At 54.9% G+C, this 26,021-nt stretch overlaps 1 protein-coding gene across 2 annotated transcripts in view; it reads left to right on the top strand.

The window, feature by feature from the left end:
* The window catches only part of PDE2A (phosphodiesterase 2A), a 65,086-nt gene that overhangs the window by 17,577 nt on the left and 21,488 nt on the right, over positions 1-26,021 (top strand). For both annotated transcript variants that reach the window (XM_079930142.1, XM_079930143.1), the window contains 2 exons: positions 15,592-15,681; positions 19,044-19,132. In XM_079930142.1, coding sequence (XP_079786268.1) covers positions 15,592-15,681; positions 19,044-19,132 — 179 coding nt within the window. The remainder of the gene's footprint in view (positions 1-15,591; positions 15,682-19,043; positions 19,133-26,021) is intronic.

The following is a 26,021-nucleotide window of genomic DNA, read 5'->3' as shown; positions in this document are numbered from 1 at the left end:
AGTTGGAGGGGCCAAGAGGAGACGGGCAGACAGTTGGAGGCTGCTGCAGCCCCCTAGGCAGGAGATGGTGGTGCCTGGGCTAAGGGGTGGGCAGAGTTGGAGAGAAATGGACAAACCTTGGAGATATTCGCAGGTAGAAATGACTGAACTTGCTGATGAATTGGAGGATGAACCAGAAGGAAAAAGGGAGGATGGCTGCCAGGTTTCTGGCTTGAAGAACCAAGGGATGGTTGGTAGAGATGTTACTGGGATGGGTAAAGACTCGGGGAAGGTCAGGGTTCATGGGATGGGGGAGGACAAGGAGGCAGAAACTGACAGACCTGTTTCGGATGTAAGTCAGACATCCAGGTGAAAACATCCAGTGGGCAGCAGAGGCCAGGCTGGGGATATATTTAGGAGTCAGCAGGCAGAGCTGCTTTATTAAACCATGGACCTTGCTGGGATGACCTAGGGAGAGAGCGTAGTGAGAGAAGAGGTGAGGAATGAGGACTGAGCCCTGAGGTGAAGGGGAGCAGCAAAGAGACAGAGGAGGGGCAGCCAGGGAGGTGGAGGAGACCAGACAGATGAAGCCAGAAGTCACGGGAGGGGAGAGGTTCACCAGGGAGGGAGGCTGCCACGCTGTCAGGTAAGGTGGGATCAGGGAGATTGTGCTGGGCTAGGCCACGTGCTTAAATAAGCCTGGCAAGAACCCTGTTGGGGACAGGGTGGGGCCAGAAGCCAGATGGCCTGTGCAGGTGGTAAGTGGAGGTGAAGACAGAGCATAGTCAGCCCTTTGGAGACCTTCCACTGTGAAGGGATGCAGAGGAGAGGCATGGTTGCTGCAAAGAGGTGTGAGGTCAAGGGAGAGTACAATTTTTTTTATTATGGAATATTTTAAACACACAATAGGAGGGAGAAGAATACAATACGCTTGCCATATACCCCTCACCCAAATCTAGCAGTTATTAAGATTTAGACATATTTAGTTCATCTACCCCTCTTTTCTTTTCATTTTCCTTTCTTGAAGTACATTATTAAAAATTTTTTTAATTGTGATAAAATGTGCATAATATAAAATTTACCATCTTAACTGTTTTTAAATGTAGGGTTCAGTGGTGTTAAGTACCTTCACATTGATGTGCAGCCATTTTCCAGAACATTTTTCACTTTGCAAAACTGAAACTTACACCCATTAAACAATCTCCCCCTCCCCCCAGCCCCAGGTAACCACTCTTCTACTTTCTGTCTCTATGAATCTGACTATCCTAGGTATATCATATTAAGTGGAATCATACAGTATTTGTCTTTTCATGACTGACATTTCATTCAGCATAATGTCCTCAAGGTTCATCCATGCCATGTTATAACATATGTCAGAATTCCCTTCCTCTTTGAGGCTGAATAATATTCTATTGCATGAATAAACCACATTTTGTTTACCAGTTCATCCACTGATGGGCACTTGGGTTGCTTCCACCTTTTGACTTTTATGAATAGTGCTGCTGTGAACATGGGTGTACAAATAGCTCTTTAAGATCCTGCTTTCAATTCTTTTAGATATATAACCAGAAGTGGAATTGCTGGGTCACATGGTAACTTAATCTTTAATTTTTGAGGAACCACCATACTGTTTTCCACAGCAGCTGTACCATTTTACACTCCCACCAACAGTGTACCAGGTTCCAGTTTCTCCACATCCTCACCAACACTTTTTTTCTTTTTTCTTTAATTAATTAGTTAATTAATTAATTTATGGCTCCATTGGGTCTTCGTTGCAGTGTGCGGGCTTCTCATTGTGGTGGCTTCTTTTTGTTGCGGAGCACAGGCTCTAGGCCTGCGGGCTTCAGTAGTTGTGGCTCGCAGGCTCAGTAGTTGTGGCTCGCGGGCTCTAGAGTGCAGGCTCAGTAGTGGTGGCGCACAGGCTTCGTTGCTCCGCGGCATGTGGGATCTTCCCAGACCAGGGCTCAAACCCGTGTCGCCTGCATTGGCAGGAGGATTCTTAACCACTGTGCCACCAGGGAAGTCCTTTTTTTTTCTTAATAGCAGCCATCCTAATGAGTGTGAAGTGGTATCTCATTGCGGTTCCTTTTTTTTAAAGTACATTTATTTATTTTTTTATTTTTGGCTGCGTTGGGTCTTCGTTGCTGCACATGGGCTTGCTCTAGTTGCAGTGAACCGGGGCTACTCTTCGATGCGGTGCGCGGGCTTCTCATTGCAGTGGCTTCTCTTCTTGTGGAGCACGGGCTCTAGGCACCCCAGCTTCAGTAGTTGTGGTACGCGGGCTTGGTAGTTGTGGCACACGGGCTTACTTGCTCTGTGGCATGTGGGATCTTCCCGAACCAGGGCTCGAACCCATGTCCCCTGCGTTGGCAGGCAGATTCTTAACCACTGCACCACCAGGGAAGCCCCTCACTGTAGTTTTGATTTGCATTCCTTGATTATTAGTGCTGCTGAGCGTCTTTTCATGTGCTTGTTGGCCATTCGTACATCTTTAGAGAAATGTCTATTCAAGGCCTTTGCCCATTTTAAAATCAGGTTGTTTGTTTGCTTTGTGGTTGAGCTGTAGGACTTCTTTATATATTCTGGATACTAACCCCTTATCAGATATATGATTGCAAATATTTTCTCCCATTTTGTAGGTTGCTTTGCTGAAGTATTTTAACACAAATATCAGACATGATGTCATTTCACCAAAGGTGGATATTTTTAAGGTCAGAAGGTCCTGGATGACGCTGAAATGAGACAGTGCAACACAGAGCCAGCTTGGAACTGTATGTGTAAGGCTGTGTGAGGGTGACACTGGGGACCTTGAGACATTGTGTGTGACGCTGAAGGTGGGCCACCCTGATTGAGGGCAAAAGTGATAGTTTCACTGTGTGTGGCCCCGTGACAGTGATGTGTGACACTGTGGACACTGTGAAGTGATTGTGTGTCACTGAGTATGTGGGACATGCCATATGAAGGTGACAGTGATCATGTCCCTGTGTGTTGCCCTGAGGTGGTGAGTATGACACAGAGTGGATGCCGTATGGGAATGAGAGGGATTGCGGTGTGTTGTGGTTGACGGGGGTGTGTGCGATCATGTCAGATCAGCGCCAGCCTCAGCTGCTGACCGTCAGACAGAGGACAGACATCACAGAGTGGACAAGGAGAAACGCTCGATGGGGACAGAAATGGTGTCTGGGCCCAAGTATGAGCTGGCGTGAGGCCTGTTCCTTTCTCTGAACTCTCCAGGAAGGCTTCCTGGAGGCAGGGCGGGAGCTCGGTAGTGGGACGCTGCAGGTACCTGTTAAGCTATGGTGTCAGACAACCCTGTCTGGCTGTGATATTTAGCAAGTTATTTGATCTCTTGAGCCTCAATTCCCTCAAGTATAAAATAGGGTGGTTGGGAGGATTACGTGAAATGGTGCTTTTAAATGAACACAGTGCCTGGCACTGAGCAAATGCTCAGTGGTCTCTTGGGGAGACCACCCCTCAAATCCGTGTGCCCAGACACCTGGTGTGATGGGAGTGCCAGTGGGTGCACAGAGAGGGTGCACAGAATGAATGATGTGTTCTATGCTCTCAGCCCTCCCTCTTCCGCCCCTTCTGTCCCCTGCTCGGCATTGTCAGGGCCTCCCCACCCCAGCTTGCTCCCCCCCACTCCTCTCCCTGGCTCCTGCCGTCCTCACCCGCTCTCAGCCTCCAGCCCAGGCTCCTGCAGCCTCATTCAATTAGGCCGATGCAATTTGCTCAAGAAAAAAATGCCATAATTTGGTTAATCACACCAGTAGGGGATCTGGCCCTGGTGGGGTGGGTGGGGATGGGTAGGAGATCCACCCCAGTAGCTGAGAGCACAGGTCTGGAAGTGCCTGTCTCTTGGGAGGGACCCACCCCACCCACTCCCTTGGGTTCCATTCTGGAGCCAGAAGAGTCCAGAGCTTGGGTCTTCCCAACTCCAGCCACAGAGATCTTGAGACAAAGGCTTGGAATGACCGGGTTCACTTGTGACCCTGGAGGGTCCCTGGCCCTTTTCCATGCCTCAGTCTCCCTGTCTGACAATGAGAGTGGGGTGGGGGGTAGTCTCTGAGCCTCTGGCCAGCATAGCTGGTCTCTGCATCCCAGATCTGGTCAGTCCCCCCTTATGGCTTCCGTAGGGCCTTCTCTTGGGCTTTGGAGAGGGTGGGGTAGAGGGTGGGTGAAGGGGACAGAACCCTAGGGGGAGTTAGGAGGGGGCGGGTATCCTCAGAGCCTCATCTCTGTCCAGAGTCAGAGACCCTCTAGTCCCAGGCAGCATACCTGGAGCAAGGGCAGGAAGAAAGGGAGCTGGTATTTCTTGGTCACCTGCAGGGCCACAGCTTCTAACCTCGCAGGTTGTACCTTGCTTGCACAGGGCTCCAACAGAGGCAGGGTGGCACTAAAACCCAGCTCATTCTCCCCCACCAATCCTTGCCCCTCAGGCTGCATTTGCCCAGAGGGTTGGGGTCACCTCTTTGTAACTTGCACAGAGGTGGCCTAGCCCCTAGCTGGGAACAGCTTAGGCAGGACCTCATGGTTCCACTTGAGTCTTCCCAGTGGCTCTGGGAGAAGGCACCATTTTATAGATGAGGAAACTGAGCCCAGGGAGGTGAAAAGCTTGTCCAGTGCCACACAGGTGGTGTGTGGCAGGGTAGGGATGTGAGCCCAGGTCTGGCAGAGGTGATGGAGGAGGTGGTGGGGTCCACGGGGCAGGAGAATCAAACCCCCCACAGGCACAGATGCCAACACTCAACCATAAACTCATTCACTTGCTCGGAGACAAAACCAGCCACTGGAGCACTCACAGTTCCCCAGACAGCTACACACTTGCTGCACACACCCAGGCTCACACAGACACTGACAACCCACATCACACATGCACGGGCAGCCGTACGTGCAGATGGCTTGTGCACAGATGGTGCCTCAGGGGTGCTCACACATTTACACTTTCACACACATTCCCCCAGAGTCCCAGAGCCACATGCTTTCACACAGATATCCTTCTAATAACCCAAGGGACATATTCTGCTGTGGTTACATGATGGCCTGTAGGGACATGCATCGTGGACAACTAATGGGCAGGCCACACATGTGCTTAGGTCACTAGCAAAGCAGGAGCGGCCTACAAAGTGGGAAAAAAAGTCAGTTGTGATGAGTGTATTCAGAATTTTGCAATCAGAAAAGTCACACAAATGTGATTTTAATGTTCATTTCCAAGACAAAATTTATATAAGGCCTGGTGAGACTGGGGTACATCCTCATCTTTTTAGGGTTTGGGGGCCTCTAAAGGGCCAGCACAGATTCACAGGCACAACAGTCACGTGAGATCTCCTGGGCTCACATGTTTACCCGGCCCTGGGCTGTGTGTGTGTGTGTACACGCACTCGGTTGCTCCCGGATCCTTGAGATATGAGGATATGAGGAAGGAGAGTAGGAGAAGTTCCAGAGACTCCGGATGTTTGTTCTGTGGCTTCCTGGGCCCTCCAAAGGCAAATGATTTTGGATGCCAGCCTGTCTGCCCAGGCGGGGTGGTGGGCTGGTGGGTTGTGTGAGGAGCCCTGCCTCTGGAGCCCAAGCGAGGGGACCCTGCGTAATGATGCGGTGTGACCGAGGCCCACGGCCAGCCTCCTGTGGACTTGTGGACCCGTCAACACCCCTCTCTGGGGCTCGGTTCCCCCATCTGAAAAATGGAGGCAGAGAGGAGGTGAGACTAGATGGGCTTTCACCCGGAGACTGAAATGGAGAGACATTCCAGGCCCGGGGTGCAGAAGAGAAAACCAAAGCTGGGGTGGGGAGATGGAGGGGCCAGTAAGGTCCAGGGTTCAGGGCAGGGCGTGGGGCCCCAGAGCCTGCAGTGTCTCCCCAGTGTCCCCTTCCCTGGAGAAGGGCCGCACCTCAGAGCTTTGCTCGGGGCAGCGGTGGCACGGAGAGGCTCAGCCCTTGTTGATCTGCCAAGGGGAACAGTGGAGGGGAGGTGGGGATGAGAACAGGACCAGGGAGCAGGATAGCACAGCGGGGGTGGGGCACTGGGGCAGACCTGGGCTGAGCCTGGAAGCAGCAGTCCCCAACCTTTTTGGCACCAGGGACCGGTTTCGGTTTCGTGGGAGACAATTCTTCCACGGACGAGGGCGGGGGGAGGATGGTTCAGGCGGTAGTGCGAGTGATGGGGTGCATCGCGGCAGTTGAAGCTTTGCTCACTCGCCCACTACTCACCTCCTGCTGTGTGGCCGGGTTCCTAACAGGCTGCAGCCCAGTACCAGGTCTGCGGCCCCAGGGTTAGGAACCCCTGCCTGGAAGGACAGGAGGGGAGAAGAGAGGACATCTGGTGCAGGAAATGGAAAAGGAGGAGCCAAGGCCTGGAGGTGGGGGGATGAAGGGGTTGGGGGCTTAAGGCTGGAGAGTTGGGAATAGTCTAGAGCGTGGAGCCTGGACCAGGGTGTCAGCAGGAACAGCAGTGGCCTCGTCTGAGGTGCTTCACCAACAACTCCAGCAGGTCCAGGAGCTCAGAGCCTATCCCAGGGCCCTGGGAGCCATGGCAGGCTTCTGCAAGGGAGGAATACAGCACTGCAGCTACGGGTTGGGGGAGGCTCAGAAAGGCCCCCCGCTCTGGGGAACAGAGTGGTTGGGAGCTCAGAGGCAGGGACATGCCTGAGATGAACCCTGCCCAGAAGATTTCTCATTCCAGCCCCCAATACAGTGGGACTATTTTTAGGAACAATTAAAGTGCTCACACATTCCTGCAGGGGCAGGGAGAAGGAAGGGGGGCCAGGAGCCAGTGCAGAGGGAAAGGGTGGACCCCGCTCCTCCCTCCAATTCTGGCTTTGTCCTCGGGACTGGGGAGGCTTGAAGACCCTGGCCAGCCCGGCCTCCCCAGCCCTGTCCCCAGGGCCCCCTCCTGGCTCTTGTGTCTGTCCCTCTGCCTCTGAATCGGTCCTCATCTCTGTCCCAGTCTCTTTCTCAGACTCACCCTCCCTCCCAACCCCCGCCCCCCATGCCTGGATTTGGGGAACAGCTGGGATGGGCCAGGCCCTGAAGACAGAGCCAAGTACAGTCATGGGACCCACAGTGAGGCTGTGGGAGAGACACATACCAGAGAAGAACAGACTGAGAGAAAGAGAGACAGATATGGAGAACCCAGGAAGGCTGGGAGGGAAACAGAGAGCTCAGGTCAGAGCCAGGAGAGCCCCATGGCAGTGGCAGCCGCTCTGTCTCCTGCTGTCGGTCTTGTGCTGGAGGAGATGCTCTGCCAGACCTGCCCGCCCTTCACTCCCAGCAGCCCCTCCCCAGGTTAGCACTTCCTCCCTGCCCTCTGCAGGCCCACACTGACCCTGGGCCAGGCCAGTGCCATCCAGCATTTACCTCCCACTGTGGGTACCGTGTCTGGCACAGAGGGAGAGACACGAGGCCCTGTCCCTGGCCTGGAGGAGGGCACCCAGCTCTACCCGGCACCTGAGAGGGGCTCAGCCCATCCGCTGGCCAAGGCAAGGAACTGGAGGGGCCGCTAAGATAAACAGTGCATAGCAGGGAGGGAGCCTAGTGTGTCCCGGAGGCCTCTGGACTGGGGCAAAGGCCTCCTGACTCCACGTGAGACCCTGGGCAAGTCCTTTCCTGCCTCTCCTGGTCTTAGTCTACCCTCATCAAGCTGGGGATTTGGCTCCATAGGCCTGGGGCCCTGTAGACTCTGATCCTGTGGGAATTCTCCCGAGGCCTGGGAAGAGGACAAGTGACCCACCCAGGAAGGCTGCCTGGAGGAGCCTTCATGAAAGAAGGTGATAAAGATAGTGCTCCTCTGAGGGAAGAGCCTCTCCTTCCTGACATGCTGTCCCCTACCCAGCCTGCACTGGGAGGTGATCCTGAGGCAGAAAGGCCTCCTGGCCTGCAGAGATGCCTTGGAAAGGTTGCCAAAAGTTCTCAGCACAAGGCACCCTCCTACCTTAGGCTCCTCTAAGACAGTCACTGTGCCAGACTTGGGAGACTTTGAGAGGGTGGAGTCATGGGGTCCATCCCTCTGCTTAGTAATGGCATATACCCTTCACAGCCCAACAGCCCTGGGCACTCGGAGTCCAGCTATCATTTTATAGCTCAGCAAACACCTCCTGACCCCTGTGACAGGCTGCATGATACCGGGGTCCCCAGGAGGAATAGGGCGCAACCTCTGCCCTCTAAGAACCCCCAATCTGATCGGGGAGCCAGATGGACAGTAGTGGCAACTCTGCATGCCATGCCATCATGGGGAGCACAGGGCTGTACGAGCCCCTGGGTGGGAGGCTCATTTATTCATTCATTCATGTACCCAGTTGTTCCTTCAGCCATCATTTCCGGAGAGACAGTAACTCTTTTCTGACACTCGTCCACTGGGTCGCTCAGCTCCATCCTCCTCTCCAGCTTGGGCCACTGTGCTCGCCTCTCAGAGGCTCCTGGACTTGCCTTGTCCAGCTCCCAGCCCACGCTGAAGGCCACGGAGCGGGTGAGGCTGAGGAGGGTTTGAAGACATTAAGAGTCATGGAACCCAGAGCTGGAGGCCAGCCAGGCTCATCAAGTCCTTTCTCATGGCACAGACTCCGTAGCAGGGCCCCTGTCCTTGTTTGCACACCACTGGGGTCGGGGAGCCCACCTCCTTCCTGCCCAGGCTTCTCTTTTGTGGTATGACTGACTCACAGCCAGCTTACACCTGCCAGCCCGCTGTGCCGAACTCTGCCCACACGGGCCCTTGGCCCAGGAATCAAGGACAGGAGAGGCATCAGGTATTTGGGACAGCAGTGATGAGGGGATGCTACTGATGTGCTGGGGAGGAAGACTGTGGCATCGAGAAGAATGTGGGCGATGGGAGTGGAGGCAGCTATTGGCTCTGCCCTGTGGATGAGGCAGCGGGACGTGGGGAGCTAGGGGAGAAGCCCTGAGCCTGTCCTGGACTCCCCCTGAGACCATCTTCCCCCCGCACACTGGGCTCTGCCCTTCCTCCCTCTTCCCACTCTGCTGTTTCCTCACCCCAGACCCTGTGCTAGGGACTGAGGGGGCCCAGCGAGTCAGGTCCTCGGAGAGCTGACTGTTCATACAATTCCTGCCTTCCCTCCCCAATTCCTTCCCCTTCTCCTTCATCCAACCCCAAACCTAGTCCTTGAGGAATCCAGGGGGGCCTGGGACAATTGGGAGGGCATTTTGGAGGAGGCAGGAGCTAGAGTAAAAGCTGAGACTGGCTTAGAAATGGTGAGGGTCCCGGGAGGAGCTGTGTGTAAATGTTGGAGGGAAGGAGCCCACAGGATGGGGCCGAGCTCATCGGGGAGGTCGGGGGACGGGGTGGGGGAGCGCCAGGACCGGGCTCAGGTGTATTCTACAGTGCACGTGTCTCCAGTGTGGCTCGGAGGCTGGGGACGCGGCCCTGTTGGAGTAACAACTGAAGCCAGAGTCTGCGAGGGGTGGGGGAGGGGAAAGGGGGGACCCAGAGGAGGGAGGAGAGGAAGAGAAGGAGAGGTAGGAGGAAGGGGGAAGGGCAGGTCCTTCCTTGAGGGCTGGGCCCCTGAGCTCCAAGAAGCCCCTTCCACACACCCCGGCCCCATGTCACCCCACTGTGCCCCCTCGCTCCTTCCAGGACGCCTGCCTCTGCCTTCTCTGGGGACCTGCTCTGAGGAGCCCCCTCGTGCGAGGGAAGTGGCACAGACCTGCTGCCAGAAGCTGGGTCGTTCTCACCTGAGCAAGGCCCCGCCCCTTTGATCCTTAGTCTCCTTAGCTCTAAAACGGTGTGGTCAGCACAGGTGCCTCCCAGGGTTGGTAGGAGGATGAGAGAGAGCGTGTGTCGCTGGGTCTCAAAGTGTGGTCCCTGGGGCAGCAGCAGCAGCAGCAGCATCTATGGATGTGTTGGAAATGCAAATTCTTGGCCTCATCCAAGACCTACTGTATCAGAAACTCTGGGGGTAGGGCCAGCAAGCTGGATATTAACAAGCCCTCCAGGGGATTCTGGTGCACAGTCAAGTTTGAGAACCACTGATGGACGCCTCTAGCACACAGTAGGTGCTTGAGAAAGGTGCCTTTTCTCCCCCAAAGCCTGATACCCCACTCAAGCAGGGCCCTGACATGTGAGCTTGTCCAACTGTGGCCTGGGTCTCTCTCCTGTCGCTTCCTCAGATCAGGTCTCCCAAGGGTCACCAAGCCTCTTTCCTCTATTTTCCTGCCCCTGGTCCAGCTCAGCCTTTTTGAGGGGAGGTCTGGGGCTGCAAGATCTTAGCACTCCTGGGCGGCTCTTGGCGTATTTAAGGCACCAGTGTCTGTTAGAGGCAGCTCCTGGGCGGGTGGCAGGTCTGGGCCGGCAGGAGGGGAGGGAGGAGATGGGGCTGCCTCTCCTGCTTCCTGGCTGTCTCCTGATTCTATAGGGCCAGACACGCTGTGAGGACGGTGAGAGTCACAGAGTAAGCTTGGGGTGCCCGGGCTCGGCTGGGGTCTGACGCCCAGCCCACAGGGGCTTCTCTGGCCTGAGCCTCCAGGAGGCCTCCTTTGGGGGAGCTCTGCCAGTCACCCCGGCGGAGCAGATGGGCTTACAAGTGCCAGGCACATGCTGGGCTCAGAGACAAATGTGCGCCTTTGCCCTTGAAGGCCCTGTTCTCTGGGAAGAGAAGAGACTGTGTATAATGCCCACCAGAATGGGAGGCAGGAAGCAGAAGAATAGATGGCATCTGCCCTGGCACCCCTGGTTTCTCTCATCATGGCCACTTTCCTGGGTTCCCTTGTCCTGTGGGTGCCTATCTTGGGTCAGGGGCTTTCTCCCCAAGTTTTCAAGGTAACCATTTAGAGGTTTGGGGGAGGAGTGGGCAGGAGAGCCAGGAGTTGGGGGGAGGGGCAGAACCATACAGGAGAGAGAGGGCAGAAGCCATCTGAGAGGAGAGAGGATTTGGAGGTGGGAAAAGGCGTTGAGATTCTTGGAGACGAGACAGGAGAGCAGCCTGTGACAGAGATGGGCGTCAACTGAGGGAAGCATGGAGAAAAGGAGAGAGACGACACACTCGGAGAGATCAGGGAGACAGAGCCTGAGAGAGAGACAGCCCCAGGGGGAAGGAAGGAGGAATAGAGAGGGAGAGGGACTCCAAAGTCCTGGGGATCTTGAAGGTCCCTCCTTTAGAGAAAAGGACACCAAAGCCCAGAGAGGGAGGGCGCCCACAACCCCAGGCCACACAGGACCTAGCACAGGCAGAGCTGGGTAAGTCAGTATGTATGGCCAGTCCCGGTAACACAGCTTGTCTTAGGAGGCCCCTGAGTGTTGGGTTTGATGTTACTACCTTCTTCTAGGCCTCCGTGGGGGCACTAGGAGGCTTCCCTCCAGAGAGCGAGGGGTGGGCTCTAGGTTCCAGGCAGCAGGAAGAGCAATAGAAGGGTCAGTGGAGGTGGGGAAAGACATAGAGACTCATGGAGACAAGGCAGGAAACTAGCTTGTGACAGTGACACTGACCTTCAAGAAGGCCATCCGTGCCTGTGCTAGTGGCTGCAGAAGGGATAAGGCCAAGGTCTCTGGCTTCATATAATCCATTAAGGAGTTAGAAGTAATTTTGTCCAGACCCTCTCCCCTGTCCAAATGAGTGCAGAAAGGCTGATCCAGCCCCAACACTGGCTCCAGAGGAGCCCTCACTCAGAACAGGCTCCCCTTTCTTGGTATCTGAGGTGAAAGATTAGTGTGTGGGAGTGGCACTGTCTGTAGTGCTGAGTGGACCTACCTCCAACAATACAGCTGCAGGTAGGGAGCTGGGGAAAGTAGAAAGGCTCTATCCACCCATCCATCCATCCACCCATCCATCCATCCATCCATCCATCCATCCATCCATCCATCCATTCACATATCCATCCACCCATCCTCACTGAATTAAAACACAAAATCATAGAACTATATGTTGCAAGCTGGAAGGACCCATTTTTAATAATGAGGAAACTGAGGCTCAGAAGAGGAAAGGGCCTACCAAGGCCACACAGAGCTTCCATAGTCAGTCCGGGACAGGACTGGAAATCGCTGCGCTTTTCTACACACCACAGATTCTCCTCTGGAGTCTGGGATTGCTGGTTGTTTTGCTGATATTTATACTGATGGCTGTTCAGGAAAGCTGCAAAAGCAGGAAACGTGACCTCTTTCGCCTCACCCTGAGCCGGGCTGTGTGTGTGTGAGTGTGTTTGCATGTGTGTGTGTGTACACGCCTAAGTGCATATTTATGTGTGCATTGTATATAGGGTTGCGTTTTTATCCATGTGTGTGTGCGTGTTTGTGTGAGGGTGTGTGCGTGGCAGTATGTATATGTATGACATGTGTAGACGTTCGTGAGAACAGGTATGGCTCTGTTTGTACTTTTCCTTTCCTCATCTTTTTAAGATTTCTGGGGTTTTAACCTCTGACTTGAGCCTTGTTAGTCCCCACCTGGGCCTCCAAACTGGGAATTTCCCTACTTCCCATTCTCAGCTGCTCCCCATTGATTCTCCTTTCACTGGGGCAGCCACTCTGTCCTCTGAGCCCCCGCTTGGACTTTGGAATTTGAGCTATTTCCTCCCTGAGTTGATGCAGGAGGTGAAGTTGCTTTGAGATCAGAGAAGGTTCGAGGAGAAGTTGGCATGTGAGCGAGTCTTAAAGGCCAGGTATGAAGTGGCCTTTCCCAGCTGTGGTTCCTGCACTCAACACCCCCCATCCTGGGGCAGGCAGGGCAGGGCCAGGAGGTGGGTGGACAGAAGGATGCCAGGCAGAGAGCTCCGGGCTTCATGGGCCATGTCTGCATCCAGCCCACTCAGGACCCCTCCCTGCTGCTGCCCCAACTCTCCCAAAGTTTCCTTTCCCATTCCCCCCGTCACTGCCATAATCCTGCCCTCTGCCTGAGGAGTCACAGAAAACTGACCAATCCAAGCAAAGGCCAGACAGGCACCCACCAATTCCAGTAAAGGACAATTCAGGGCGTTCCCCAATCCAAGTAAAGGGCAGGTCGAGGAGCCACCAATCAGAACAAAGGACAAACTATTCTCTCTAAGCCCCCTGAGGAGGGAGCTGGGGGTCGGTGCAGAGCAGAAGCAAGAGAGAGGCTGGAGATCCAGAGTCGTGGGTTCTGGACCTGGCTCTGCCCTGACTGGCTGGCTGACCACAGATGGGGCATTGCTTCTTTTTGAGCCTCAGTTTCTTCATCTGTCAAGTGGGGACACTTAGCTGTCCCAAGTCTATGGCTTTGAGAAATGTCTCTCCCTACATGAGAGCTTACTCCATCACCTTGGCCCCTCTTCTCCAACTTCCACACTATACACATAAACTCCACTGGAGGGCAGGGCCCCTCAGGGCTTAGCTTGTCCATCCCCACTGTCTCCAGGCAGGAACAGACCTAAACCAGCACCACCTCTGGAGCCAAGCCCTGGGAACCCCAGTCTGAGGAATCTGGGTTGACAGATTTTAGTTGGGGATTATTTGGGGCATCAGCTCTTCCTCCCTGCCTTAGTCTGCAGAATTGACCTCGAAAGGCCACAATAGCCCATGTGTATACTGTGCGTGCAGGTGTTGCTGAGTCCTGGCCTTGTGACTCCATAAGGAAGTAGCTGCACCTGTGTGTACCTGGAGGGTGTCTGAAGGCAGGCTGGGGTATTTCTGAGAGGACGTGAAGGTTTGTGGCTGTGTGGCTGGGTATGTGTGGTGCTGAGGGTGTGTGAACTGTGATGAGGAGCGCCTAAGGGTCAAAGGAGAATTGATCCAATTTGGGGATTGTATTGTTTGGAATGCGCAACTTCTGATGTCCTAGGATGGAGTCACATCTTCATGACCAAAATGTATCTTCACTTGAGCAGTGAGGGGGATAAAAGAGGAGTTGGGGGTTCGAGAAAGCAATGCCAAGTGAGCATTTGGGGGAGACAGCCCATTACTGCCCCCCATCCTGCAACACAGGACTGGGTGGGAGTGGGAGGTGGGGTAGGGGAGGAAATTGAAGCCAAGAAGATGCAAGGTGAAATCTGGAGCTGAAGCTTGGACCCTAGGCTTCATCTGGACCCCAGTGCAGGACTCCCCTCTGTAGCTACTCTGAAAAATGGGCATCTAGCCATTTTTGCATACCCCCAGGTATGGGGAGCTCACTTCCTCTCTCCTGGTGGCCTGTGCCTGTGCAGCGTGGCTCTGCCTAGAAGAAGTTCTTTCATCCCACTGGGCCAAGGCCAGCCTCCTGTGAAATCCTATGGGTCTCCAGGCTGTCTCCAGGACCACAGAGTCCAGTCCCCCTGCCCAGGAAAGCCTGAGATATTGGAGTCAAATACTGAGACCCCTGGGTTCTGCTCTGCTGCAGGCTAGGCACCCCTAGACTCTCCAAGCTTAGTGACATGCAGGACTTGATTTCCAGTTCCCTCCTTACATGGGTCATCTCCTCTGAATGAGTCTCATCTTGTCCTTACCTGGGACACAATGCACTGGGGATGATTGAATCAGTGGAGGAACTCTCATCTTCTCTATTTAGGTTAATGGATCTTTATTAATACGGCCGGCAGTTTCAGCATTTTAATGTATTACCAGCCACATTTACACTACGGGCTCATGCTGAGCCTGTGGTCCACTAAGACCCTCAATCTCATATCACTTTCACAAGAATGGGGCCACGCCATGTGTCCTGCATCCTACAGTTAATCGCTTTGCTTTATGAACTCAGCCATCCACAAGGAAGCCATCAGAAAGAACTTCCAGGGGCTAGTGGGGAAGGCACAGCTGAGTGGATGGTATGAGTCACAATTCTGCCTTGGCCCTGGATCCTCTGTTCCATTACCTTTCTCTTTGATCCCCATGGTTCTGGCCAAGTTAATAGAGCGAGAAGCAGGGACCTTTCTTGTCTCTGTTCCGGCTCTCCAAGGACGGGGACTGTTCCTGGGACGGGAAGGCTGTGAGGCAGTCAAGGCTGATCTCTCCTTCTCCTCCTATCTTGCCAGGGGCTGGCCCATGTTTCTCGCATCTTGTGGGCTCATGCACCCCTTGGATTCTTGCTACTCCCAGCCCCTCACTAGGCTGACAAACGAGACTGTGTGAACCACCTCCCTCCTCAGGAAACTGAGTGGGACTCAGATTCAGCAAATGTTTAGCTGAGCACCTATGTGTGTGGGCACCCTGTGAGGCACTTCTAGGACTCAGTTTCATTTTATCTTCACATTAGCCTGTAGGGGGAGATAGCCTCAGTTGCCCCCAATTTACAGATAGAAGACTGAGGCTCAGTGACTTGACCAAGATGCCCACTGCTAATAAATAGTGGAGCTAGGATTCAAATGTGGGGTTTTTTGTTTGCTCGTTTTGCTTTGTATTAATGTGGAAGCTTGTACTTTCCCTGCTTTCCTGAGTTGTCCTTGTCTGAAGGACAAGAGACCTGGGGTCTAGTCTAGACTTGACCTCTTGACTCACTGTGAGTTCTTTGCTAAGTCCCTGGCCCTTCTCTGAGCCCCGGTCTCCCCATCTGTAAGATGAGGGGACTTGGACATTCTAGGGCCTTAAGACTGGTTGGATTCTGAGATCCTAAGATCCTGGGATTCAAGTGTCTGCGAGCCTTGGGCGCTGGTTTAAGCTGGGAATTTGTGTTCCCAGCCACCTGGGTAGGGGGGTTGCCCTGGCCTGCCTGGAAAAGGCCCTCACTGCCCTTTCCTCTCTTTCAGGATGCTTTGCTGAGCCTGGGCTCCGTCATCGACATTGCAGGCTTGCAATGGGCTGTCAAAGAGGCCCTGTCAGCTGTGCTGCCCAGAGTGGTAGGTACCTGTCCCACGCTTCCCCTGCCCCCCTAAACCTTTGTCCAGCTCCTTGCTGTACCTACAGGGTTGAGAAGGAAAGAAGAAGCAGGGCCCCCCTCCCCCCGTGAAGGGTTTGGGTGAGTGTTCTGAGAGGGCTTCCTGGAGGAGGAGGACTGAGGCTAAGCCCTCAAAATGAACTTATATAGGAATCCTGGAATGTCTGGGACAAAAAGAGCTTTAGAGCTTAATTGGAAAGATCATGTCTCAGATAATGGAATGGATTCACCTAGGATAATAGCTAGGACATAGTGGAGTCAGGTGGGCTTTGGAATATGTACAGCAGGAAGGATTGAAAGTAGACATGCAGAACTTCCTTGATGCCAGGTCTGGGAGGTGCTGAAATGGGGCTCAGCCTAGATGAATGGATCTGTGCCAAGTTAAAGTGTCCTGTCTGGAGTCAGGAGGCTGGACAAGGTGTCTTCTAGAAACCTTTAAGCTTCTCTCTGACCCATCCCAACACCACAGATGAGGTTGCAGACTGGGGGAGACTGTGACCGTCTTCACCTGCCCCAGGCCACTCCCCAACCTGGCTCCAGTGGCCACTGTCCATCCCTTAGGCAGTAGCATGGATAAACCGGCCCTCAAGACCCAAAGCAGAAGTGTCTCAGCTGTGCCAGATAGAGGGAAGCAGGGACTGTCAGTCCAGGGAGGGAGGCTCTGACTTACCCTAAGGCACATGGAAGACTTCATAGAGGAGGAGATGCCTAAACTGAGTCCTCATAGCCTAGAATGTCCCCTCCCCTACTCTAGACATCAGCCACCAGCAGAGCCCATTGTGTCTGAATCTGCTGGATGGATGAACCACCCGAGGCCCAGAGAGGGAGGGCACTTCCCCCAAGGTCACACAGCATGACAGGAACAAATGGGGCTTGGCACCTAAGCACCCCCATTCCCTTTCCTCAGCTCTGCCTTTTCAAAACCTCCTGGAAGTTCAGAGCCCAGGAGGAGGGCTAATGAGTGAGCTTTATTGATTGTGGAATTGGTAGGAAGTGGGTGGTATGTTGGCTCCCAAAATAAATCCTCCCAGAGATGGGACTGAGGCAACATCTGGCCTGGGGTGGAGAAACATCTGGAAAAGAGGAGGTGGGGAGGATGGCAGGTCAGCGTCCGCGAGGCTGCGCTGGGAGTGGGGAGGAGGATGCGACTGGCCTAGTCTTCACAGGCAGGATGCCTGGTGGTTGTGCCAGCACAGACGCCCTGTACTGGATTAATCGTATCCCCAAAGCTGGGGGTTGGGAAGACAGCTGTGGTCCAGGTGACTAGGTTCCTGGGACAGTGGGAAATGTCTGCCTCGGTGCTCCCCGGAGACCTGTACGAGCTGGGGAAGCCCTGACTTTGCAGAGCCCTGCTGCCGTGATTGCATGGAGGGGCTCAGCCCTCCAAAAAGGGGTGGGGAGATGGGAGGTCTGCTCTACCCCTAGGGAGGGGTGAGGAGATGGGGGAGGGGTCTCCCTACCCCCCCCAACCCCCAGGGAGGGGAGTTGCTGGCACTTGGCTCCCTCATCAGCACCCATTGTGGCAGGCAGCCGCAAATGCAGATGGTGCTGATGTGTCTGAAATGGTTCCCTCCTTCTCTGCAATAAACTCAGCTAATTTTAACCCAGAGGGCTGTGAGGGAGGGAGTGGGAGGCTCCTTCCTGCCTCCCCACCCTCAGGTTGCCCACCGCTCTCTCTGCCAGGGCAGGACTCTCTGTGTGACCCTGGGTGCTGGGTAGTGTCTTAACCTCTTTGGGAGGCCAAATCCTTCAGGCCCCTCCCAGGCTGCTTAAAGAAGAAGGACGCTGGAGACAGATGAGGCTTGGGTGGCTTCCTTCCCACTGATTTCTTCATCCCTGAGCTCCTCAGCTAGACCCTCACCCAGGAGGACAGAGGGGCTCCAGGTCTTCCTGTGTCTGCCCTTCTCACTCTCCTCAGGCCCTATCATTTCTGGCCCACGCCACCACTAAGCTTGGCTCAGATTCTCTTGAAGTGAGACTGGGATATCTCCTGGGGGTTGGGAGAGGGTGAGGGGCTGGCTGGGGACAGCCACAGGCAACAAGAGTGTCTGACCGGATTGTGGACTGTCACAGTGGTGAAAGGCAACTGCTTCTGCTGAGAAGGATTCCACACTTACTGAGGGTGGGCCTTTAACATTTAGCTGCAATGTCACCTCCTCCAGAAGCCCTCCCTGATACAGGTAGCAGAGAGGAGAGCTCTCCATTCTCCCCCTGAGAAAACAACACCTCTCAGCATACTTAGCTGGGCACAGGGGTGCCCCCTCGATGGGGTGTAGGCTCTGTTGAGCCTCTGGGTCTCCCTTATCACCTGCAATGCGGGCAGTGGAGACACTCTGCAGGTTGTGTTGGTTGTGGGTACCTAAGTGTAGCCAGTCCTGCTTGGAGGGAATGTGGCTTTTCTCCTGTGGGTCAGTGAGGGCAAGTGCTTCTGCCAGGACATGGTCTGGAACTGAAGGCAGGACTGCTCTGGGCCCTTGGGGAGGGTGGATTGACAAGCTGCAGACTTGACATTCTTCGACCAGAGCTTTGATCTCACTCTGGGGAGTGATCATTCCAAAATACAAATCAGCTCCTGTCTCACAGGGCTCACCAGCCCCTCCCTCCCCAGCAGCAGCCCCTCCCCCTAACACCCTCCCCCAGCTCCCTTCCAGCTCAGCACTGGGCTGACCCCAAGCCCACCTCCGGTGCCCCCTGCCCCCACCATCAGGTCTGTCAATGCTTTGGGCCCTTTACACTTACATACCTAATACTCGGCCCAGAAGCCATTCTTCTGTGCCTCACCCACTCCCTGAATGTGTCTAATTCCCACTCCAGTTACAACTTTAAAGTCACTCCCTCCAGGAAGCCCTCCTGGCTTGGGTCATAGTTTGTGATTTCTTGTAGAGTTGTTTGTGTATCTGAAGTAGGAGGGAAGCTTCCAGGGTGTGCCGAGCCTCTCCTACAGTACGGCCCTGAGTGGACACTCAGTTATTGTTTGCTGAGGCTGGAGACTTGGCAGGGAGACATCTCAGGGCTGTGGGGTTGGGGCGATTTGTCTGTACCTTCAGCCCTTCAGACCCTCCCCAGCACCTTGGATGTGAGGTGATAGGTAAGGAAAGCCGGCAGGGTGATGGGTCACTGCCTGCCCAGAACCCTTCCAAGAGGAGAGAGTGAGGTGCTGAGGTCATAAGGGAGCCTTCCTACCCTGACCGCACTTAGGATCACCTGAGGAGTAAAGACAGACAAACAGATGCCCGTGACCTTGTCATCCAGACCCGTGTCAGGCTGGGACTGGGCAGCTGGGAGGGCTTCTCCTCAGGATCTCATGAGTGCCTTCTGTCCTAGGAGACTGTCTACACCTACCTGCTGGATGGGGAATCCCGGCTGGTGTGTGAGGAGCCCCCCCATGAGCTGCCCCAGGAGGGGAAAGTACGGTGAGCTGTTCTCCACCCATTGCCCTCTCACACAGTCAAGGGTGACCACAAGGTCTGGTCTGACCCTCCCCATCTGACCTTGACCTCAGCCTCCCTGCCAGGTGGGGTTCCAGTGGCCGGGTCCACTGTCTTCTCTTGTGTTGTGTTGGGGGAGTGGATGGCACAGGGAAAGCACCAAGTGGTAGGCTTTCTCCTGGAGAGCTGTTCTAAATCGCTGTAGCCTCCTCAGAGCAAGTCTCAGAAGATCGGGGCTACAGTTTATCAGTTAGAACCCCAGCAGGCTACGAGAACCGCCTGGCAGATTCTCACAGAATCACAGAATTCGGAATCACAGAATGCTGGCCCCACATGGTGTCAACTCTGAGAATAGGGAGATCAGAAGCAGTGTCCCGCTGTGGGTTCTGGAGCCCAACCGCTTGGGTTCAAATCCCAGCTCCCATTTACTACCTAGGGCAAGGTACTCAGCCTCCCTGTGTCCTGATTTTCTTGCTTGTAAAATGGCAGTAATAATAGTACTTACCTCATAGTACTATTATGGGAGGATTCTTGTGATGATTAAATGAGTTTAACACATGTAATGCACTTAAAACTGTATCCATAATGAATGCTAAATGTCTGTTTTTATTTTCATTATGATAGAACATTGGAATCACAGACTTTAGGAACATGGGCTCAGCACCCTATGGTCCATGGATACCTCTGAGATCACTGAATTCAGCCTCCCTGTTTTCCAGATGGGCAAACATCGTGAGATGTGTCCAATGCCACATACCTGGTGTGAGGCAGAGCCAGGTCTGGGACACAGTCTCCTGGCTCCTGGCTGTCTAGGGGACAGTGAAGGGAAGTGGAGCTTGTCCGATGAGAAAGTGCTGACGGGCAGGGGTGCTGGTCCAGAGGGGGTCAGGCCATGGAGGACATGGGCACTGCCTTCTAAGTACCGCAGGGCCATTGTGGGCCTAGAGAGCACAGGGTCAGGAGCTGAGGGCTGAGTAGACACTAGCGGGGGTGTTACCAGAAGGCAGCTCTCCACTCCAACAGGCCAAGCAGTCAGGGATGTGGCTTTTTCAGGTAGTAGCTGAGGCTGGCAAGATACTCACCTTTCACAGAGGCCATGGAAAGATTGCCAGAGGTACTGATGCTGGGGATGCTGGTGGTCCTGAGGCCCCTCCTGGCGCTCGGAACCCTGGATTCCTTGACGCTAATTCTCTCCTCTGGCGCTTCCCCATGGAAGGGGCTGGCTCCCCTCCAACAGCTCTGAGCCTTCCCACCTCCTGTTCTCCCATTCGATTCCCTCATGGGGTGGGTGGTGGGTGACACTGTCCCCTTCAGCATCTCCTGACAACTCCTCCCCTTGAGGACAGTGTGAACCAAGCCAGCCATGCCCCTCTCTGGCCTCTAGTGTCCCATCTATAAGACAGCGGGATAGGGCTGGGAGGTCTTTGGAATCTTAAGGGGAAAAAATGCTAGAATGTTCCTTCTGAGCCTTCCCTAATTAGCCCCTAATCCTCAAGAACTTTGCTTAATGTGAGTTTGCCCGATCCAGGAAGTTTCGTCAAAGCAGCCTGGGAAGGCTCTTGTGGGAGAGGGATGCAGGATCGTGGGCTCAGGAGGCAAGAGGTGAGCATCCTTCAGGGTTTGCTCTGCTCCTGAGCCTGTGATGCTCCCCGTAGGCTTTCTACTGTGAGCTGGGGACAGGATGGAGGTTGGCGGGGGGGGGGGGGGGGGGTGCCGCCTGTGGTCCAGGCATCTTTGAGGGGGCTCAGATCCTCTGTGTCAGCAGCCCTTTCAGTATCCCCGCCCCCAGCCACCTCGGATTCAGTAAAGCCTTTGGAAAAGGTACCAAAAAAAAAGCAATTAAAAGTGAATGTTCCAATGCAGTTAGCCCAGCGTTGAGTGGAAATGGGGAGGCCTGCTGGGAGATTGGGCTCAGAAATCCCAGGAGGCCGAGGAGGTGAGGCAGGTGAGGGGGCAGGAGGGGTGAGGCAGTGGGACGTCCCCCCAGCAAGCATTGGGGGTGAAGGTGCAGGCCAGCCTCTCTTCTGAAATCTGTGCTCTGCCCACCCACACACCCACCGTGTGTCGGAGCTGAGCCCACCTCCTCGGCTCCGCTGAGACTGAGGTTTGTGGAAGAGGCAAGAGCACTTGAATGGCAGTCAGACAGGCCTGGATTCTAGCCCGGCCCCATCCCTGCCCCACTGTATCCCCTTCCAAACCTGTTCTCTTATCTATGGAATGGAGCTAACAGTGGGCCATGTCTATTAGCTTAATGAGATCATAGCTGCCCAGGGCTTAGCCCCATGCCAGCACACAGTAGGAGCTTAATGATTGCTGACTGCCCTCCACCCCCAAGTCCCAACACATGTACTCATTGGGTGACCTTGAGAAAATTACTTCCCTACCAGGGTCCTTCCAGAGGTGACCTCTGTGGCTCTGGCCCCATCAGGAGACCAGGCAGCAGCCCCAGGCTGAGGTGGAGCCTGAGCTCTGGCCATGCCCAGTGGAGGGGGCACTCCTCCAGGCAGCCCTGGAGGGCCGGCAGGGCTGGCAAACAGCAGCAGGTGTGAAGTAGAGGTGGATCATAAAGACAGATAAGGGCCCAGGGTGGTGTGGGGAGGCCCCATTAGCTACCCAGCCTCTCCTGCCACTGCCCCGTACCCCTCCGTGGGCTCACGGATGCCGTTTCACCCCCCAGTGTGTTTTAGATTCCCTGCTTAGGCTCGTGCTCTTTCCTCCCCTGCAAAGTCCTTCCCTGTACCTTTTCCATCTCTACCAGCCCATTTCCCTTCTCTGCCACGGCCCAGCCAGAGGGCTGCTAGGAGGCCTGCTCTGTAGATCCCCGGCACTAAGGAGGATCCAGTTTTCAGAAAAGGTGTCTGGGTCTTGGTAGCCTCCCTCAGGGATGGGTCTGTCCACGAGAAGGACCCTGGGCTGGGAGCTGGGACAACATGGCTGCAATCACAATCTCATGCACTCTCTCTGGGCCTCAGTCTACGCTTCTGTGTGGTGATAAGATGGGACAGTGTGATGTCTGAGGGATGGTCCCACTATGAACCCTGAGGGCTGCAAGGGGGCTTCAGGGCTGGAGGGAGAGAATCGTGGAGGGCTGCCTGGGTGAGAGGCTTCCTGGAAGCCTTCGCCTCACTCTTCTTGCTGCCCCAATCTCCCAGCCTATTGCAGTCCCCAGCCCTGCCGCCTTCCTCTTCTCATTGTGTCTCCTGCCATCTTAAAGCCTCTGATTATTTGCTGCTGAGTGCAGTGAAATCTGGGGCCTTTCAGGCTGCAACGGATATACCGCCCACACCGGCCCCAGCTGTTTGTCTCCTTCTGCTACCATTTGGGGGGCCCAGGGCCCAACCTCGAGAAATTTCTTCCTCAGAGCTGACCTGGTCGCCAATCACTGCAGAATCTGTCTGTCCCTCTGATTTGTCTCAAGGGACACAGAGAACAGTCTTTTCCCATCTCTGGAGTCTCACATTCTGGGAGAGGGAGAGGGAGAGAGAGAGGAGGGTCCGGGGTCCTGGCCTGAATCATAATTTGTCTCCAAGAGAGATGAAAGGGTGAGAGTGAGGTTGAGGCCCCCGGAGAGGGGGGCGGCTCAGTCAAGGGGAGGGGGCCTCACCTAAGAAGGGGTTCAGAGGAGTGGAAGAGGGCCTGGCAGTCTTTCCAGGCCATTGACTCTACTCTCCACTAAGCAAATAGTTGTTAAAGGGACGGAACTGTCATAAAGTCCACACCCGTTCCTCTCCTCACTTTGTGCCCATCTGTCTTTATCTTCACTGGGGCAGCCACGACCACCCAGGCACCCAGGGCTGAGTCACTAGCCCTCAGTCTGGGGAGCGGGCCCTGGGCTTTGGCTGGGCCGACCCCAGCATCAAGGTTCACCCCCCAGCATCAGCCTGGCAGGGGAGGGGGCCTTCAGGAGGGGAGAGGAGGCAGAGCAGGGGCTCTGAGTTGAGGAGAAGTCATAGGGGATGTGAGCAGTAGATGAGGCCCCCAGCCCCAGTTGGGTGGGGGAGACACAGCCTTGGAGTCCCCTCCCCCTTCCGATATCTTTGAAACCTCTAGGGGGACAGCAGTTCTGGGAAGGGTGAGGCAGAGGAAAAGGGCTCATATAGGAGTGGGTTGAGGTGAGCATGGCCTGGTGCCAGGGTGTAGGGACTCCTGAGGATGGAGGATCCTTGGAGGCCCCAGTGCTTGGTGGAAGATCAGACCCAGTCAAGGTTGACCTGCCCCAGCCCAGCCTCTCCTCTGCTGTCCAGGGACCGCTGAGACTACGGGACCCTCACTGAGACCCGGTTTCTGTCTCTCAGATTCTCCCTCTCCAGTGAGAGCTTTACTCAGCAGCCAGCACGATCAGCCTGAAACTGAAACTGACCTTCACCTTTTCCTGCTCAAGTCCCTCTCAGGACTCCCACTGTCCTCGGGATCAAGCCCAGCTCCTCAGGGCCCTGGCTGTCTCCAGCCTTGTTCCCTGTTGTCTGGCCACAGCAGCCTCCTTGCTGTTGGATCATCCAGCAGACACACATTCTTTCTTTCCTCTGAGCCTTTGCCCATGCAGTTCCCTCTGCCTGCACATCCTTTCCTGTCTGCTCTGCTTGTCCTCTAGGACTCAACTCAGGCATCTCCTCCTCCAGGAAGCCTTCCCTGACCCCACTTCTGTCCTGCACCTGGATAGGCTGGGGCCCACTCTTCCTTCCTTTCTCAGAGCCCTTGTCCCTGCACTCAAGTGTGGGTCTGTACATCATTCCCCACACAACACCACTCCTCCTCTTCTTAGTCCTCAGTAAGGAACCTGACCCAGGAGGACTCTGGAATAAATAACCACTCTGTGGAATGACTTTAAGTAGAATGTTCCCATAAGTATTTTAGTTGAGAACACTTGCCCTGGCTCTGGTTGGGGGGAATGGATTTAAGGGACCCGACAGGAGGCAGGAGGCGAGGGGAGAGGCTGCTGCAGGTTCAGGGGAGAGGTATCTCTGTTTGAGCTGGGCAGTGGCTTGGGAATGGAGAGCAGGGGACAGTTATGAGAGATGCATGGGAGGTGACTCATCCATTGGATGGGGGAGGTGAGAAGAGGGAGGCAGCTAGGACAGTTTGTGGACAAGCCGCAGGGGACCCGGTGGATGGTTGTGCTACTTCGGGGGAAGTGGTGGAGACGATAAGTTCCAGTCGGGCCTTGGGGCCTCTGGCAACTTCAGGGACGCCCAGGGCAGGCCTCCAGGAGGCCTTTGGGTATCTGGGGTCTAGAGCTTAAGAGATGGGGGGGCTGGAGAGTCATGAGGCCATGAGCGCAGAGGAGTGCTGTGCAGAAGAGAAGAAAGGCTGAGGGCAATTCCTTCATCAGGGTCCCGGGAGGAGGAGGGGAGAGGCCAAGGCAGCCCACGGTCTGGGGGTGGGAAGAGAGGAGTCAAGGGTTAGTGAGATGGAGCTGCAGCGCTTACTGACCAGCAGCGCAGGGACCAGCGCCACCTTGTGGCTGCCCAGTAACCAGATTGTCCAAGGCCAAGTGACTGGGTGGGGTCCACTAGAAGGGGTTTGGCTGAAGGTCAATAAGGCCAGCCCCCTGCCTCCACGAAGCCCCAGCCTTTATCGACTTAGTCACCAGGAAATGTGGCTGCTGTTGCCTCCTGCCACCCTAGCTCCCTATTCCTTCCTAGGGTGATTGGCACAGTTGGACAGCTCAGAACTGGAGCCCAGCCCTCCAGGAGCCTAAAGGTTTAGGTGTGAGGGCTGGAAGGTGGGAGACACCTCTGGTTATTGTAGATTCTGAACCAAGGAGCCAGGAGTGAACCGGCTGGGTTCAGAATGTTACGTGACCTTGTCTGAGGCATTCAACCTCTTTGGTCCTCGATTTCTCTAGCTGCTGCGACCTCCTGATCTGGTGACTTGCAGGCTGTCCCCTCTCTTTTCCTCACTTGACCTTAGCTGGGCTACCCTGAGTGACCCCACATGCACACACCAGAGTCCTAGGCCCCCAAGCCTCTCTTCTCTCCAGGCCAGGCAGTTCCTACAAACACAATTAAGTGGAGGCAGCATGAGGGATGAAGAACCCAGGACAATTAATCATTAGGGAGTGGCATTTGGTGAAAAATCAGGCGCTTAATTAAGCAGGAAGAGCCAGAGGCGGGGATGGGGTGGGAGTGGGGGTGGGATGTGTGGTGAGACCAGAGAGAAACTCATTCTTCTTCCTACTGCAGCCTCCCCTGTCTCAGTTCCCACCTCCCCCTGCCCCCCCATCACACCTACGCCCCTTGCCTCCTCGACATTCATGCCAGTCCCTGTTGGAGGCTCAACCCCCTCAGGTCTTTAGGAAGACTCAAGTGTACTGTTCAGGAGTATGGGCTCTGGTGCCAAATGCCTGGGTTCAAATCCTGGCTCTACCACTTACTAGCTGTGGGACCTTGGACAGGTTACTTAACCACTCAGCACCCTAGTTTCTCCACCTGAAAAATGGAAATGATGGTAATATTTAATCCACAGGATCACTGCGAATTCTGAGTTCATCTGCGTAAGTTGCTTGGACGTGCATTGCCCAATAAACTCCTGGAGTCCCCTTCCTGTGCTGCCCCCAAAAGTGGCTCCAAAATGCTTTTCTGAGGATGCTGACGCTTAGGATTCTACTCTCTTCACCCTAGTTCTCCCTGGGGGGCTCAGAGAGGTTAGGTCACTTGCCCAAGATCACGTAGTAGCTGTGGCAGGATTTAACCCAGACAGCCTAGCTCTGAGCCTTGGCTTTACTTGCTCTGGGGGATTTGTGAGAGATCCTGAAGGTGCCTTTCCCATATCTACCAGCAGGAGGCACCAGAGGCCAGACTGTAGCCGCCTGCTTCTCTACATGGGGAGGGGAGAGTTAGGGTCCGAGACTTTTATTTTTGCCCTCCTCATATCC

This window comes from Stenella coeruleoalba (genome assembly GCF_951394435.1).
Source record: "Stenella coeruleoalba genome assembly, chromosome: 8".
Taxonomy (NCBI): Eukaryota; Metazoa; Chordata; class Mammalia; order Artiodactyla; family Delphinidae; genus Stenella; species Stenella coeruleoalba.
Note: the sequence above shows the minus strand (reverse complement) of the source record. Positions and strands in the feature narration are given on the sequence as shown.